General features: G+C 37.4%; 1 protein-coding gene and 1 long non-coding RNA gene across 2 annotated transcripts in view; one reads left to right on the forward strand and one right to left on the reverse strand.

The window, feature by feature from the left end:
• Positions 1–16,482, reverse strand: part of LOC115853930 (uncharacterized) — a 293,304-nt gene that overhangs the window by 239,790 nt on the left and 37,032 nt on the right. The window lies entirely within an intron of this gene.
• On the forward strand, positions 3,276–13,244 carry STEAP1 (STEAP family member 1). Its single transcript, XM_030857351.2, has 5 exons — positions 3,276–3,362; positions 6,901–7,015; positions 9,394–9,906; positions 10,506–10,670; positions 12,976–13,244. The coding sequence occupies exons 2-5, from the start codon at positions 6,932–6,934 to the stop codon at positions 13,231–13,233; spliced, it is 1,020 nt and encodes a 339-aa protein (XP_030713211.2). The 5' UTR covers positions 3,276–3,362; positions 6,901–6,931; the 3' UTR covers positions 13,234–13,244.

Here is a 16,482-nt window from a genome sequence, read left to right on the forward strand (position 1 = left end):
TGGTTTAAAGAAGATACTTTTTTTCACCAATATGTATCGTTTGATATGGAGATGTGGGGAAAGGAGAAATTGCCTAGTTAAGTAATACTATGAAGGTGGTGAAATCTGTTCTCTTGGCTCCAATGCTTCTGTTTTTCCCTAAGGTATAAGCCCTTCACAGCCTTCCAGTATCCATCTTCAACACCCTTATATTTCACTCTCTCTGTCAGAACATACTTTCAAAAAAGTACTGAAATATTCGATGATAGTAAGATGTAAATAACTGGTAAGGCTTAATGTGATGCCATTTGCAGGTACCTTTTCAAAGATTACAACAGATTTAAAGACAATAGGATATATTCTGTCACAGAATTTTGAGCATCATAGTTAAGCAGTATTTGGGCAGAAATGGATCCGTGAGCCTTGAAATAAACCACCAATTCTTAAAATCCGCCTAGAACAGATGTTGACTGTTAACTGTGTTGGTGAATAAGCAATAAAGGGCTTGAGCTGGGGGGAAACACATGGAAGAATTTTTTAAAAACCTCCAGTCCTGGGGGTGGATTCTTTCCGCCCCCAACCACTTTCACCCACTGACATTGGGGGCTAACTGACCACATACTCTAAGCATTAGTCTACCAGAAGATCTTGAACTAGTGAAGAGAATTTATCATATAAGACTAGTAGAATCAGAAAATTAGGCCAGTAGAGCTTTACCATGTCTGTGCTAAAACAATCATTTGGACAAAATCTTTCCCCATGAACTTTAGGTAAATTTTGCCTCCTCTTAAAATAAGTCTGACCATTGTTATACAGTAAGAGGTAGACTTGGAAATACCGTTGAACATTGTTTGAATTACTGTGCCCTTAGGAGTCAGTCTGATTTCCGAAGGAGAAAAACTAAATACAGTTCCTGTCATCCGTGCACAATTTACTGTCTATTGATCATTTTGATTAACTTTAACAGTGTGATCATTTTTTCTCTCTCTCACCACTATGCTCCATTTACCTCTTAAATGGCAGTCCCATCAAATTCTAAGATTAGGTTGCTTTTTGGTCAAGTAAAAGTACTCATGGATTCTAAATTATATTTTCCCCATGATATGTTACTGTGAAATCACTAGTTTAGTATTTGACCCTAAATAAGATTGAAGAACTGTTTTGCTAATATGCTTTCTTGCTAGAGTTTAAGTTTATTACAAATATTCTGAATGATCCAAATTGGTTAGTAACTCACAGTTGAATTCCTATTTTAAAATCCTCTAGTTCTCGCAAGTCATACCGAAACTAGCAGTCTGCTTTTCGACATTTGCAATAGCATAGCGTTGTTTTCCACAAGCCATACTGGTTTTATAAAGTACGTGCTATAGAGGCTGACTCAGAGCATTTTCAGATGCTTTGGCTTTGAATTTCTCAAAAAAAAAAAAAATCTTTTCCTTCATCTCATACCCAAATCACAGATCACATATATGCAAAAATTGCAGAAATTTGGTCTGCAATACTAACTCCTGATAACTCAATCAAAGTTTTTTAATACTATGGTTTTTTAATCCAATGTTCTGTTGCCTTTATAAACTCTACAAACTAATTAGTAAATAAACTCACATTTTCAATCATTTTCCTTTGAAACATACTATATTTATTCACCTCACTAAAAAACTTAACCAAAAAGCTTCCGGAAGAAGTGTGGAAATAAAATTATTGGTCTAATTATAAAGCAGAAGTATTTGGGGTTTGATTCCAAATGTTTTAATTAAACAGGAAAAGCAGTTTTAAGTGAAGCTTGCTACAGTTAGCCAACTTATATTAATATAATATTAACTTCCTTGCCCTCATCACATGTAAAATAAATTATAAAAAAGTGAATGACCTTTGTTCTATCAAATTTTAAAAAATAAAATCATATTGTTTTGTTTGATGATTTAAAACCTATCATCATTTTTAAAATTCAACAATGCTTAGACACATTTAGCAATTTGTCTTAATTTTCATAATCTGTTCTATAAACAGAGGTTTTTTTTCTAAAACTTTTAAAAATGATTATTTTCTAGTTTTGCTAGAAATAAAAAGTGTAGGATTCTATTTCTACCGCAAGGCATCAGTCCATGGTAAATTAATCTTCAAGGGGTTTTAACATTACCCTGTGGACAGTCAATGACTACAGAAAATTACATATTAAAATATGAACAGTCCTAGGGGCCCTAGCTATGAATAAAAGATAATCAAGGAAAATGCAGTTGAGAGTTTATTTTCCTTTACTTTTCCTAATCAGATTAGTTCTGGGGATGTTATACACCAAATCCTCAGACGTTGCAATTCAGGTCTCAGACGCTCTACCCTGAGGCTGGTTCCAACTCAGAGGAGTAAATCCCTCGCTCACATTCGCTCTTTCTCCATACCCCTCATATTTTAAAAGCAACCTTAAACTTTTAAATAGTGACAGTAACTCAACTTCAGGTTTGTAGTGCTTGATGGGGTTAGGGTATGGGAAGGCGGCTTTAATATCAGAGGTGGGGAAGGGAAGGAGTGAACGTCGGGTTTAAGGACTTATTCAGCTAGGGGACAGGGTTTGTGCGGTTTAAGATACAAGATTTCGACAATTTAGGGGGCAAAAGAGATTCAGAGATTCAGATTCGGATTTGGAAATTGTAAATTACAGCCACTTCAAAGAGCTGCTGTGAAGTTTAAAATGAGTTAGCTACGCTCTAAAGCTCTAAAATGAGCTCGCTAAGCGCTAAAGCTCTAAAATGAGTTAGCTAAGCTCTCACAGTGTGATCTGAGACTGCTTCAGCATCACCTAGGAACCGTTAGAAAATGCAGAATCTCAGGCCCCATCCCGGATCTACTAAACAGGAAACGTGGGCAAGGTGGAGGAGAGGGGTTTTGAGGAGGGGGGTGGACACGACAGATCGGTGTTTTAATGAGCCCTACAGGAAATACATGTTAGAGTTTGAGAACCACTGCTCTAAGGAATTGCACGAATGTTCATTAGTTGGGAGATTAAAGTAGGCGAGAAGAAGGACGGAAGGGAGGGAGGCAGGGAGGGAAAAGGAGGAGAGGAGAATATCGAGAGGATCGAGAGGGTGCAGAGCAGACCTCAGACAGAGGACAGGGCTCTTTGAAAGAAAACCGAGAGCGGCCGGATGGCTACGTAGGGAAATCCTAGGTTCGGCTCTGGGACCTTCCCAGGACTGTCCAGCCAAGCAGGAGCCCTGCGGACGCCCGGCACCGGCAGGTGGCGCCGGACGGACAATTGACAAGGAGGCGGAGTCTGCCCAGGCAGAGCAGGCTCGCGCTCTGGAGGTTCGGGCGCCGAGCGGGGTTGGGCACCTCCGGGCCGGTGCTGCGGCCGCGACTTACCGTCAGATCACGCCGAGAGAAGGGTGAGTCCCTTGAATCGTTCTGGCTCGCTGCTTGTTCCCTGCCGCTCGGTGTCCCTGCGAGGCCGGGCACCGGCTCCCAGCATCGGGAGGAGTGTAGGGGGTTGCGAGCCCTCCCAGGACTGAAGTAGTGGCGCTTCGGGGCGAGGGCAGCTCAGTTTGCCTCTTGCGCGCTGCTCTGGGACACGCTGCCTTCCAGCGAGCTCTCCGCGGAGCACACCTCTCTATTGTGGCTTGTCCAGGGGCTGGGAGCCGGGGACTCACAGGAAAGCCTTTTCTCTGGGGACTCAGGGGATAGGATGAGTTATTAAGTTTGTCCTTAGGTTGGGTTCTGATGGCAAGTTTTCCAACTTGGCAAAATCGCCACGAGTTTGCATAGTATTGATGAATGATTGGTACGTACTACTTAAAACCGTGCAACTCGTCTTCAAGTTTCCTAGTAACAGAGAGTTTTCATTTTAAGTCCTTGGAACATTAGTCCGACTCTTTCAGGATCTCAGTTAGGATTCAGGTTTCCTCCAAATATTCAATCAAGGCTTTATATGTGTCAGGTGTGAAATCCACTGGAAGGAGTTTGTAGACATAAAATTTACGAACACTTGCAAATTCCTGACTCTGTTCTTTTTGTAAAAAAAAAAAAAAAAATCCTTATTGAATAAAAGGTCATTCGTTTAGCACACGAAGGAAGCAAGGCCTAACAACACAGCCCAGTGAAGAAAAACATCTCCCCTTCTCATAGTTAAATGTGGTAAAGTAAGTTTGCAGTTAAAAGTATAGAAGATTTGGAAATGCAATGCAACTGACCATGTATCCCGGTCATTGAGTGTCTTCATATTCCAAATTCTTCAACATAAACATAAGTCAGTTGGACTGTGTCAATATTTAGCAGGAACGTCAGGTCCTGGTACAGCAAAATGGAACAGTCACATCAGAAATAGGCTTTGCTTTTTAATGGAGACGAAAGAGAACTTTGGATCAAATTCTGGCGTTCCTAACATCTGAATACTGTGCTGTTTCCTGTTGTTTTTGTTGATGAAAAGATTTTATTGTAGAATTTAAATTATATATTTGGTTAATGTCTGAGGGAAACCAACATATTTTATTTGACTGATATTTTATTTTCTTGGCTTCAGGGTACAAGGTGGACTGTGGGTGACACAGTCAACAAGCTCCCTAACTGCCCGGGGTTTTTCCTTGGCTTTGCTCTTCAGTATGGTCTCCCTACCATGCGGACGAATGGTTGGATACCTCTCCAGGGCCACTCTGGCTTTTCACCCAGATTCTGTGCAAAGTGGCCCTCAATCAGCAAATACTACCAACTTGCTAGATGCTCCAGGACCAGGTCCTGAAGAGAGCCCTCACCCTTCCCACGCCACCATCTGTCCATGAAACTTTGTCTTCCTTTCCGATGCATTGCACTACCATGCAGTCAGTTCTTGAAATGTCTGCCTTCTCTCCTAGACTTTAAGCTTTTTGAAAGCAGAGTCTCCATGTCATTTAACTTTATATTCCCACTGCCTACCTGGTTGTTCACAGTATAGTTAATGACTTAATATTGAAAAAGTGTAGATTTGTATGTTAACATCTCTGCCATCCTGAAACTCACAGTTAACACATCTCCCAAGCATGGTGAATTATTTCTTGTATTTGATTACAGTAAGTAAAACTTGTATTCCTAGTCATATTCACACCCCCAAATTACTATATTAATAATGTTGGTTAAATCACCAAATGATTTGGAATAATACTTCTTAAGCAGATAGACTGTAAAACCCCTCCAGAGCAGACACGAAATCTCATTTCTCTTTTTCCTCCTCAATGTCTGTCATAGATTAGAGTTCATAGATACTTGAAGATTGGCATAGGCTTTACTCAGAACTCTTTCAAATGCCAGTGATATACACCTTACTCAAACTAACTTAAGCAAAATAGGGATTGTATTGGCTTGTGTAACTGAAAAATTCAGGATCTGGTCTCAGAAACTCTAAATATTTAAATATGCCAGGACTCTTCTGTGTCTTTCCCCATTTCTTGCTTAGGCTTCTGTGTGTTGGCTTTCTTCTATCCTTTTGAAGACATCTTCCTCCTTACAGCGTGTAGAAGAAAGCACGGTAGGCTTCTATCATCCCAATATAACAGAATATTAAAGACATCTTCTCTTTATCTTTCATTTCCAAATATAAACATCAGAGAAGGACTCTAATTGGTTCGACTAGAGTTGTATGCCATCCCTAAGCCAATCAGTGTGATGAGCAGAATAGAGAACTGTCATTAGTCAAGACTGAGTCATATGCCCACTTCTGTGGCCAAAGGAGGGCATTTCTCTGGATGGAGGAAATGTTTTAGATCATAAAATAGTGGGGAAAGAATGTGGGTGGACCAAAAAAAAATATTCTCAGCATGAATATTGTGAAATTTTGAAATAAGTAACATATGGAAAATGTTCTTAGAGCACTTCAACAAAGGCACATGTTGGCATTATGTAAAGATGACTCCTCTTTATTCTCTGTGAAGATCAAACCTTTAAAAGTTGGAGAATGTTTTAAGTGTTTTAAACTGCTAGAAACAACTTTCCACTTAATAAAGTATTACAGATGGTCTAAAATTCAGAAACACTTGGAATGTTTCTGTCAATCAAATGGTTATATATCTAATCTGTTTTCTTACTGGATTTCATAAAGAATAAATTGGCAATGTATTCCTCTGGAAATTAATTTAGAACTAATAAAACAGTGAATAATGTTGTGACATCATATGTTTCCCTTTCCTAAAAAATGTTACACCAAGCCCAAATGAGGATCTGTGGACAGTGTTAAGGAAAAGATTCTTTTATCAGGCAGGAAGTGTGACAAAATAATTTCCACAGGGTTAATATGCTAGCATATTTAAATATGCTAGCAACGCTTGTCTTATCAACAAAAACCAGGCTGTGACTCCGATGGGAAAATGGCACTCCTAAAACACAACCTTTCAGTCCTTTGTGCTGCTATCAGCATTCACCTTACCGAGAGTGTCTATTCTGTTCATTTTCTGAAACTCAGAGTACATTTCCCCATAAAATCATTTCACCATTATTTCAGATTCCAGTGTCAACCCCAAAAGTCTATTAAACACAACTTCCTGAAATATAATCTTATATCAGCAAACTCCAACCTCCACTGACAACATTGTTATTCTCAAAAAACTACATTCCTAATTATATTTACCTTTGAGGGGAGTTGACTTTCCTCCGAATGAGCACCTGGAGTTAAAGTCTCCTAAAATAAAAGGCAACATCTGACCCTTTGAATTCCATATAGACACCTGGGTCATTCATTGCACTGATAGTTGGACAAAGAAAAACACTATTGACACAAGGGCCCTTGTTTGAATTCTTATAGATTATAATGTGAGGTTAAATGAGTCAATCAGTCTATATTTTAAATTGCACTTTATCTGCCACTCTAGCCCTTATATGAGTAAATTTTTCATATTGCCCTATCAAACATTAATATCATAAATAGCATAGATGTGAAGAAGATAATTATTTTTATTTGCACAGGTGGCTGAGGCCATACTATTTTATAGAATTAATGGAGAGCAGACAAGACATCACAAACCAAGAAGAACTTTGGAAAATGAAGTTCAGGAGAAATCGAGAAGAAGATGGTTATTTGGTAAAATAATAATATTAATTAATTAATTAAAATCTATAAATAATTCAAATGCTGTTCTATATCTCCTAGTGTTATAAAAGTGATTTTCACCCTAGTCTGCTGATATCTTTACTCTGATTCCTGGCACTGATACTGTGATGGCTAAAGGGCAGTGTGGGCTATGAGAGGAGTTGTACCTTGACTGTCATGGACTTAGCTGAATAACCTTGAGTAAGTTACTGAAAATCCTGGGTCTTGGTTTACCTATAAAGTGAGAGAGTTGGACCAGATCATCTCCAAAGCCCTTCCAACTCTTTCTAACATTCTGTGGGTCTAAGTTTTTTGAAAAAGTCATTAATGCCCATATAATAGTAGTTTTGTAAACTGTTTTTTTCATAGGCTCCATGGTAGTTTACCAAGAGATCATCAAGTTAATTGATGATTCACTGTTTAACTAAATAAATTCAACTTTGGAATAAGAATCATTTGTCACACTTTTGCCCCACATCAAGATTAAATGTTTCTTACTAAATTATTTAACTGAACAAGTGGTGGAAAATTTTGCTTCCAAACTCTTTTTACCTTTCTAACTGATCTCAACTACAGTTTTAACAGAAAGTATTTATTTTATCTTAATTATCTTAATAGGAAAAATAAGGTAGTACAAGTACATACTGTCTAAAATAAGTGTGCATAAAATAAAATCATTTTCATTTTTCAAGTCTTACTTGCTGTTCCATGATTCTTCACCCATAACCAGAAAATTGATATCCATTGATTGTTTTAACATGCAGAGGTGGCAGAAGCTGTATAATGCTCAACTCCCTTCTAAATGGAGTAACTGGAAAAAGCATTGGATGTAATAGTGATTTGTTACTGAAAGTAAAAGTCAAATGGCAAGAGGTCATTTTTTTTTTTTTTTCTTTTTTTTTTTTTTTTGTGGTACGCGGGCCTCTCACTGTTGTGGCCTTTCCCATTGCGGAGCACAGGCTCCAGACGCGCAGGCTCAGCGGCCATGGCTCACGGGCCCAGCCGGTCCACGGCATGTGGGATCTTCCCAGACTGGGGCACGAACCTGTGTCCCCTGCATCGGCAGGCGGACTCTCAACCACTTGCGCCACCAGGGAAGCCCAAGAGGTCATTTTTAAACACTAAAAATTATAGAGAACTATGCGAATTAAAGTCACTCTGCATAAAATGAGGAAATGAACAAGATAATCACTAACATCATTCTGAGCATTAAAATGTTATGGGTCTACATCTAGAGCTATAAGAAATTAGGAATAACATATTAGGTGAGAAAGTGAATTTATTCATAAAGTAACACAATATGAAACACTCTGCTATAAGTTCTTATTTTGAGGGTTTTTTTTTTTTTTAATTTGCTGGTATGTCAGTCAGTTGGGGAAGTGATGTAATATTCAGTGCAAACTTCTTTTGAATTGTTGACTACCTAGAAATGCAACTGGGTAAAGAAATATAACTTTCTCAGGAAATAAATCATCCCTGTGGGATTTAACTACTTATATAGCCTTTGTACCATTTTAATAGACTATTCATCTATTAGTACTTATACAAATGAGATATTTTATGAATATGAGACTACATGATGGGGGGAGGGATAAATTGGGAGATTGGGATTGTCATATACATACTACTATATATAAGATAGATAACTAATAAGAAACTACTGTATAGCACAGGGAACTCTACTCAATACTCTGTAATGTAATGACCTATATGGGAAAAGAATCTAAAAAATAGTGGATATACATATATGTATAACTGATTCACTTTGCTGTACAGCAGAAACTAACACAACATTGTAAATCAACTATACTCCAATAAACATTAATTTAAAAAAAGATTACACGATGGAAATTACATATTTTTATCTAATAGTGATGACTATATTATTCCTGTTCCTTTGTACTTGAATGAATGGAGTTTGCAGAGGGTTGTCCAGTAACCAAAAGAAATTATAAAACAAATACAACTATGACTACTTACAAGTGTTATTATTTTTACCAACGATTGCTGGATTTTTTTTAAAGTTTTTCAGTTTTTGTTTCCCAGTTGCATTATTTCATTCTTTTACACTTTCAAGATAGAAACACAATGGTCTGAGCTCTAGTGGAGGTATCTGAAGCATGTATTTCTTTTGACTTAAAGAAAAATGAGTAACAGAAATTATGGAGAACCTCCAGTAAGGTAGGATAACTAAGTATACCTTTGATCATTGCCACATAGTCTATGCCACCTTCCACTAACCAGTATCCAAAAGCAAGGTTCAAAATGTCCCTTTTTACTGATACGTACAATGAGCAGTAAGTAATTAGTTTGAGAGACATCCCATTGTTTTGTTCAATTTTAAGATGTTCATTTTCTTTCCTTTGTAGAATAAGGATTCAAGAGAGACCAGTGCACCGAAAGGACCTGTGCTTTTGCACTTGCACCAAACAACCCATTGTGATGAATTTGATTGCCCCCCAGAGCTTCAGCACAAACAGGAACTCTTTCCAAAGTGGCGTTTACCAATTAAAGTCGCTGCTATCGTATCATCTCTGACTTTTCTTTACACTCTTCTGAGGGAAATAATTCACCCTTTTGTAACTTCCCATCAACAGTATTTTTATAAAATTCCAATCCTGGTCATCAACAAAGTCTTGCCAATGGTTTCCATCACCCTCTTGGCACTGGTTTATTTGCCAGGTGTGATAGCAGCAGTTGTGCAGCTTCATAATGGAACCAAGTATAAGAAATTTCCACATTGGTTGGATAGGTGGATGGTAACAAGAAAGCAATTTGGTCTTCTCAGTTTCTTTTTTGCTGTACTGCATGCAGTTTACAGCTTATCCTATCCAATGAGACGATCCTACAGATACAAGTTGCTAAACTGGGCATATCAACAGGTAGGATGACATTACTGACAATATCACTAAACTAAAAAGTCTAAGTCTCCTAACAAATTAACTGTTTCTTATTTTAATATCAGTACCCCAAACCTCTGTTGAAACCCTGTGTTGAGAAAGTAATCTGCTTTTTAAAATTTTTTATTATAACTCTTCACTGGGGCTTGGTTGTATAATTCTACTTTGAGGAAAGTTTTCTAAGCTGAAAATAGTAAACTACAACTTTAACAACATAAACAAGTATTTTGTTCATGGACCGAGCCACATTTCAATCTTCTACCACCCTCAGAAGATTTCTTTTTTATGCTAATTGTTCCTATTTTCTGCTTATTTACCATATATACACACATATGACAATTCTAACCAACAAATAACTATTATATAAATTAATAAAACAGATTATATAAATTTTGTGTTCAAGGAAAAAGATCAATAGCTCCTATGTCATTTCTCTTAGAGAAATGCAAAAATAAAGTCATAAATTTGTGGAGGCCCCTAGTCATCAGGTCCTCCATAGTAGAGGGAGTGTAGAAGGAGGTTCTTATACTGGAAACAAGTGTTGTTTGCATTTTTTCCTTCCTCTTTTCACCCTCTCTTAGGTCCAACAAAATAAAGAAGATGCCTGGATCGAGCATGACGTTTGGAGAATGGAAATTTATGTGTCTCTAGGAATTGTGACACTTGCAATACTGGCTCTGTTGGCTGTGACATCTATTCCATCTGTGAGCGACTCTTTGACATGGAGAGAATTTCACTATATTCAGGTAAATTATATATTAAAAAAACTGTGGTCCCTCAGAGAGGTAAATCTTTTTAAGCTTACAATATCCTCAAGTATATTGACTTTACCCCGTAAAAAAATAATAGATGGTTTTCCAATAGCAAAGATCTCACACTTGTTCCAATTAAAAATGTACTCTCCTATCATTTTTCCCTCTTGCTGATAAACAGGAGAGGTGTTTTCTAGACATATATAAGAGGCATTACTCAAAGAAAAATATTATTTCTAACATTTGAAGCTTGTTGGACAAGCTTTGAACAAAGCTGTCTATCTAATAACAACAAATGTGATATTTTAGAAATTCAATATTGTTTTCTTAGTTCTCCAAAAGTAAAAAAAAAAATTTGGCCTATCCTCTGATTTTATTCATGCCTTTTAAGTTACACAGCTTTGTACTCTCCTCCTTGAAATATGGAGTTTTATCTACCAAAGGTATTGTAATATCTAATTTTAAAAGCTTCTTTTTCCAAGTTACATTTTATGTAGCTTATTCACTTGAAGTTACTCAATATTCCTGGAATTCAAAACTGCCTCAGATTTACTGAGGTTAACTTCCTAGTGGTAGATTATACCCTAGAAAGAACAATGGGATCCAGGTCTGACAAGATTCAAAGGACTAAACTTAATTCAGTCCTAAGCGCTGCCAAGATTTTTAAAATTATATACATAGCTTTAACTTTTATGGGTGGACATCTTTGGAAATTCCCACAAAGTCAGTTAATCCTCACTATCCTTTGTACACATCCATGCATGTACTCCAACAGACACCTTATCAGGACATCTGATTAAGCTGGAAAGAATGTCTCCATCTGAATTATTTGAATGTGGTTTAGAGATGGTGCCACATTTTCCAGATGCAATATTTGCTGATTTTGTAGGTTTAGCTTGATAGCCATTGGAGTTGTCTGTTCCTCATTAAATAACTCTCTTCTTACATTGCTCTGCCTGTCACACATATGCTGTGCATCACTTTACAGATTTAATTACAAATTCAAGCGCTGTATCTCGACAACCCAACTCATTCCACTCTGTGTACAATACCTAGCCCATAAGATGTATACAATACACATTTGGTAAATTAATCTTCAACTAATTACATATATTTTTCAATTAATGACCTAGCAACTTTTCATTTACAATCTAAGTACTGGCTACTTTATGATTTACCTTGGAGATTTATATCTGAAAATATAAACTTAGCTATTTGGTTATATTCATTGGGGCTTACTGCTGAATAACTGTGAGTTGGATTCATTCTGACAGTCTAGTGAACATTTCCTGTAAAGTGAATAGAAGTCAGAAGATATCTAGAAGAGCTATTGCCAGAATTCCATAAAACTACATAGGTGAACAATTCTTTTTTTTTTTTTTTGCGGTACGCGGGCCTCTCACTGCTGTGGCCCCTCCCGTTGCGGAGCACAAGCTCCGGACACGCAGGCCCAGCGGCCATGGCTCACGGGCCCAGCCGCTCCGAGGCATGTGGGATCTTCCCAGACCCGGGCACGATCCCCTGTCCCCTGCATCGGCAGGCGGACTCTCAACCACTGCGCCACCAGGGAAGCCCTGAACAATTCTTTTTAAGTAACTTTATCTGGATGGTGCCAAGTATCCCAATGCAAGCTGATATTTTTCTTCACATCTCCATATCTCTATGTTTCGTTCAAACATTGAAATAATTGTTGGTATTTTTCCACTTTATCAAAATGTTTGATTTTTTTTAACAAAGACCAAGCTCATTCACTTTAGTATTAATATACCAAAATCACAATCACTTTAGTTGCCTTTGTAATTGATAAAGATCACTAATATCAAGTTGATTTTTGCACTGATCTTCAGTCAACCCACCAATATTTATTGAGCACCTGAAATGTGCACAGCATTGTGTTGATTCTGCAGGGATCCTGTGATGAGTCAGACAGAGTCTCTGAGTTTAGGTGTCTCTTGATAAGCAGAATTAAGGCAAATGCACAAGAGACAAAGCATCATAAAATAAATGTCATAAGAGAGAAGAACAAGGTATGGAGAAAGGGAAGGCAATGTTATCGATTTTCTGAGACCAAAAGGAGAATGGTTGTGAATTTTCTCAACTTAGATAGCCTGGAGACAAAGGCATTACCCACACGTAAAAAGAGTGGAAATATGAGTGGACATTGTCGAGAAACGTAATAGGAAAACAAATGGAGATGAATGGAAGAATTTCCAAGCAACAAAACAGATCTAGATGATATAGGATGGAATAAACTCTAAATGAACCAATCTCACCAAGATAATTCTTTTTTCTTTTGCAGAGCAAACTAGGAATTGTTTCCCTTCTGCTGGGCACAATACATGCATTGGTTTTTGCCTGGAATAAATGGGTAGATATAAAACAATTTGTATGGTATACACCTCCAAATTTTATGATAGCTGTTTTCCTTCCGACTGTTGTCCTGATATGCAAAGCCATACTACTCCTGCCATGCTTGAGAAAGAAGATACTGAAGATTAGACATGGTTGGGAGGATGTCACCAACATTAACAAAACTAAGATGTCTTCCCAGTTGTAGAATTGCTGTTTACACACATTTTTGTCCAATATTGATATATTTTATCATAAACACTTCAAATTTGTATTTGTTTAATAAAATGACCACTTGAGGATCTTAACCTATCTCTTTGTTTATGGGTAATGTTTGAAATATGTGTATTTCCTTGCAGATGTGTTTCAAAGCGAGAAGTTAAATAACCTTTATCACATTCTCTATGTTTAGTAAAGCTGAGCATAAAAAATAATCATATCTCATTTGTCAGACTACATAGCATTATAAATAATAAAAGGCCTTGAAATACCAGTCCTTGCCACTCCTTAAAAGTTATCACGAACCATGAAAAAAAGATATTATCTGATGGCCAATAGGCACATGAAAAAATGCTCAACATTGCTAATTATTAGAGAAATGCAAATCAAAACTACAATGAGGTACCACCTCACACCAGTCAGAATGGGCATCATTAAAAAGTCTACAAATAACAAATGCTGGAGAGGGTGTGGAGAAAAGGGAACCCTCCTACACTGTTGGTGGGAATATAAGTTGGTGCAGCCACTGTGGAAAACAGTATGGAGGTTCCTCAGAAAACTAAAAATAGAATTGCCATATGATCCAGCAATCCTATTCCTGGGCATATATTTGGACAAAACTATAATTCAAAAAGATAATGCACCCCAGTGTTCATTGCAGCACTATTTACAATGGCCAAGACATGGAAACAACCTAAATGTCCATCGAGAAATAAATGGATAAAGAAGATGTGGTACATATATACAATGGGATACTACTCAGCCATAAAAAAAGAACAAAATAATGCCATTTACAGCAACATGGATGCAACTAGAGATTATCATACTAAGTGAAGTAAGTCAAAAAGAGGAAGACAAACACCATATGATATCACTTATATGTGGAATCTAAAATATGACACAAATGAACTATCTAGGAAACAGAAACAGAATCACAGACATAGAGAACAGACTACTAATTGCCAAGGGGGATGGGGTTGGGGGAGGGATGAAGTGGGAGGTTGGGGTTAGCAGATGTAAGCTTTTTTATATAGAATGGACAAATTAAAAGGTCCTACTGTATAGAACAGAGAACTATATTCAATACCCTATGATTTTAAGGAAAAGTTTGATAAATTGAACTAAATAAACAGTTGTCAAAAGATACCATTAAGAGAGTGAAAATGCAAGCTACAGGGTGGGAGAGAATATTGCTACAAAGGGGTCATATCCAAGATATGTTTAAAAAAAAAAAACTCCCATTAAAAAAAAAAATACCCTATGATAAACCGTAATGGAAAAGAATATATATTAAAAAAATTATATATATATATAACTGAATAACTTTGCTGTACAGCAGTAATTAATACAACACTGTAAATCAACTATACTTCAATATTTTTTAAAGTTATTATCTGAGTCTACCACACTAGTATATCCAATGTTTATGACTGTTGTTAAAGAACTTTCATTTTCCCATAATGGAACACCCATCTCAAAAAACACATGGCTTATGACTACACAAGTAAAGCAATAGAATAAGATCAGATACACATCCAGGCAAAATAAAACTCAGGTTTTCCAGGAGAAAAGGTAAATTCAGTTTTCTACATCTGAGTTATGTACAACTCGGTTGAACTTACCTTAATACCTTGGCCAAAGCATACCATGAACCAGGTCATCAGAGAGCAAACTATACATCAACTATCAGGGCTTGCTAACCCAACCAACTATACTTCAGAGGTCTTCCATAATTAGCAAAACTAACGCAAACCTTGTCTTTTATACAGATAAATTATTTATTATGATTAAAGATAATAGAGCTAATACTAATGGTACAAATTAGGAAAAACAATTAGAACATTCACTGAGTGGAGTTCAGTTTTTTTACTTTTTGTTCTATTACAAAGGATGATTATTCATTATTACACGGGGGCTAAGGAGCCTTCTGGAGCATAAATTTGAATTTTATACACTATTGGGATTCAGATGTATAGATACATGTCTGCAGATAGTGTTTAGGGTACACAACTGGAAATAGAGTAGACCAGCGGTCCCCAATCTTTTTGGCACCAGGGACCGTTTTCATGGAAGACAATTTTTCCATGGACCAGTTGGGGGTGGGGATGGTTCAGGCAGTAACGCGAGTGATGGGGAGTGATGGGGAGCGGCAGATGAAGCTTCACTCGCTCACCTCCTGCTGTGTGGCTGGGTTCCTGCTGGTCCGAAGCCCTGGGGTTCTAGAATTGCAAATCAGATTCAGCAAGGAGATGTAACTATGGGAGCACTTAACTAAGCTTGACACATGTCATACCATAGTCAACCAGCTCTGCTATGCAGCAGTCAAGTACCTGCATTCCCAACTGCATTGCAAGATGGCAAAATGTTAGCATCTCCAGTTCTAAGAGGGAGAACTCGACTTTCAACCTTCCTGGCACTAAGATAGCATTGAGGCTGCAGCTTGGGAACGGGGTTCCAACCTGAAGTGGCACGTCAATGTAGAGACAACATCTGAGTTCTGGCTTGGTCACTGAAGTCCTGTCTCTGTTAGCCATGGTAATAAGTGACAACAGACCTATTCTGAAACACAGAATTCCCAGTGATAGGAGAAAGGGAGTCTACAAGGGCCTTAGAAGTAAAGCACAAAAACATCTAGATTCAATTTGTACTCAGGGGCTGTTGAAAACTAGACCATTCACTCTTTGTATCTTTTCTGAATTTTTAAGAATTGTTGGGTAATATTGTTATGAGCAGAAGAAAACTATAAAATTTGTCTTAAAAAGAATAAATATTATATTCTAGTACAAGCTTAGATTTCCTGTTACTCAATGAAAATGTATAAAGCACCTCCCATATACCAGGCCCAGTGCTAGACAGAGGATATATCAAGATAGAAATGACCTAGTTCCTACTCACAGTCTCATAGGGAAGACAAATTTTAATACAGCAATGAATTCTAGCTTACTGGTATCACTAAAGAGGGAATGACCAGCTCTGTTTAGAAGGGCAAAGTCAGGAAGCTGTGAGGTTGATCCAAAAAAGAACTATTTGAGCTGGGGATTAAAGTATAAGCAGGTGTCCTTCAGCTAGAATGGGAAGATAGGTAGCATAGTGAGAAGCATGGAGGTGTAAAATGATGGGATGGAATATATTGGAAGGACTAACATTCAGGAATAGAGCAGGTGAAGGAAATACCAGATTAGGTAGGGACACAGGCCAGACAGATCAACAAGTTCATTGTATGACATGAAACTAAATT

This window comes from Globicephala melas, chromosome 9 (assembly GCF_963455315.2).
Source record: "Globicephala melas chromosome 9, mGloMel1.2, whole genome shotgun sequence".
NCBI lineage: Eukaryota > Metazoa > Chordata > Mammalia > Artiodactyla > Delphinidae > Globicephala > Globicephala melas.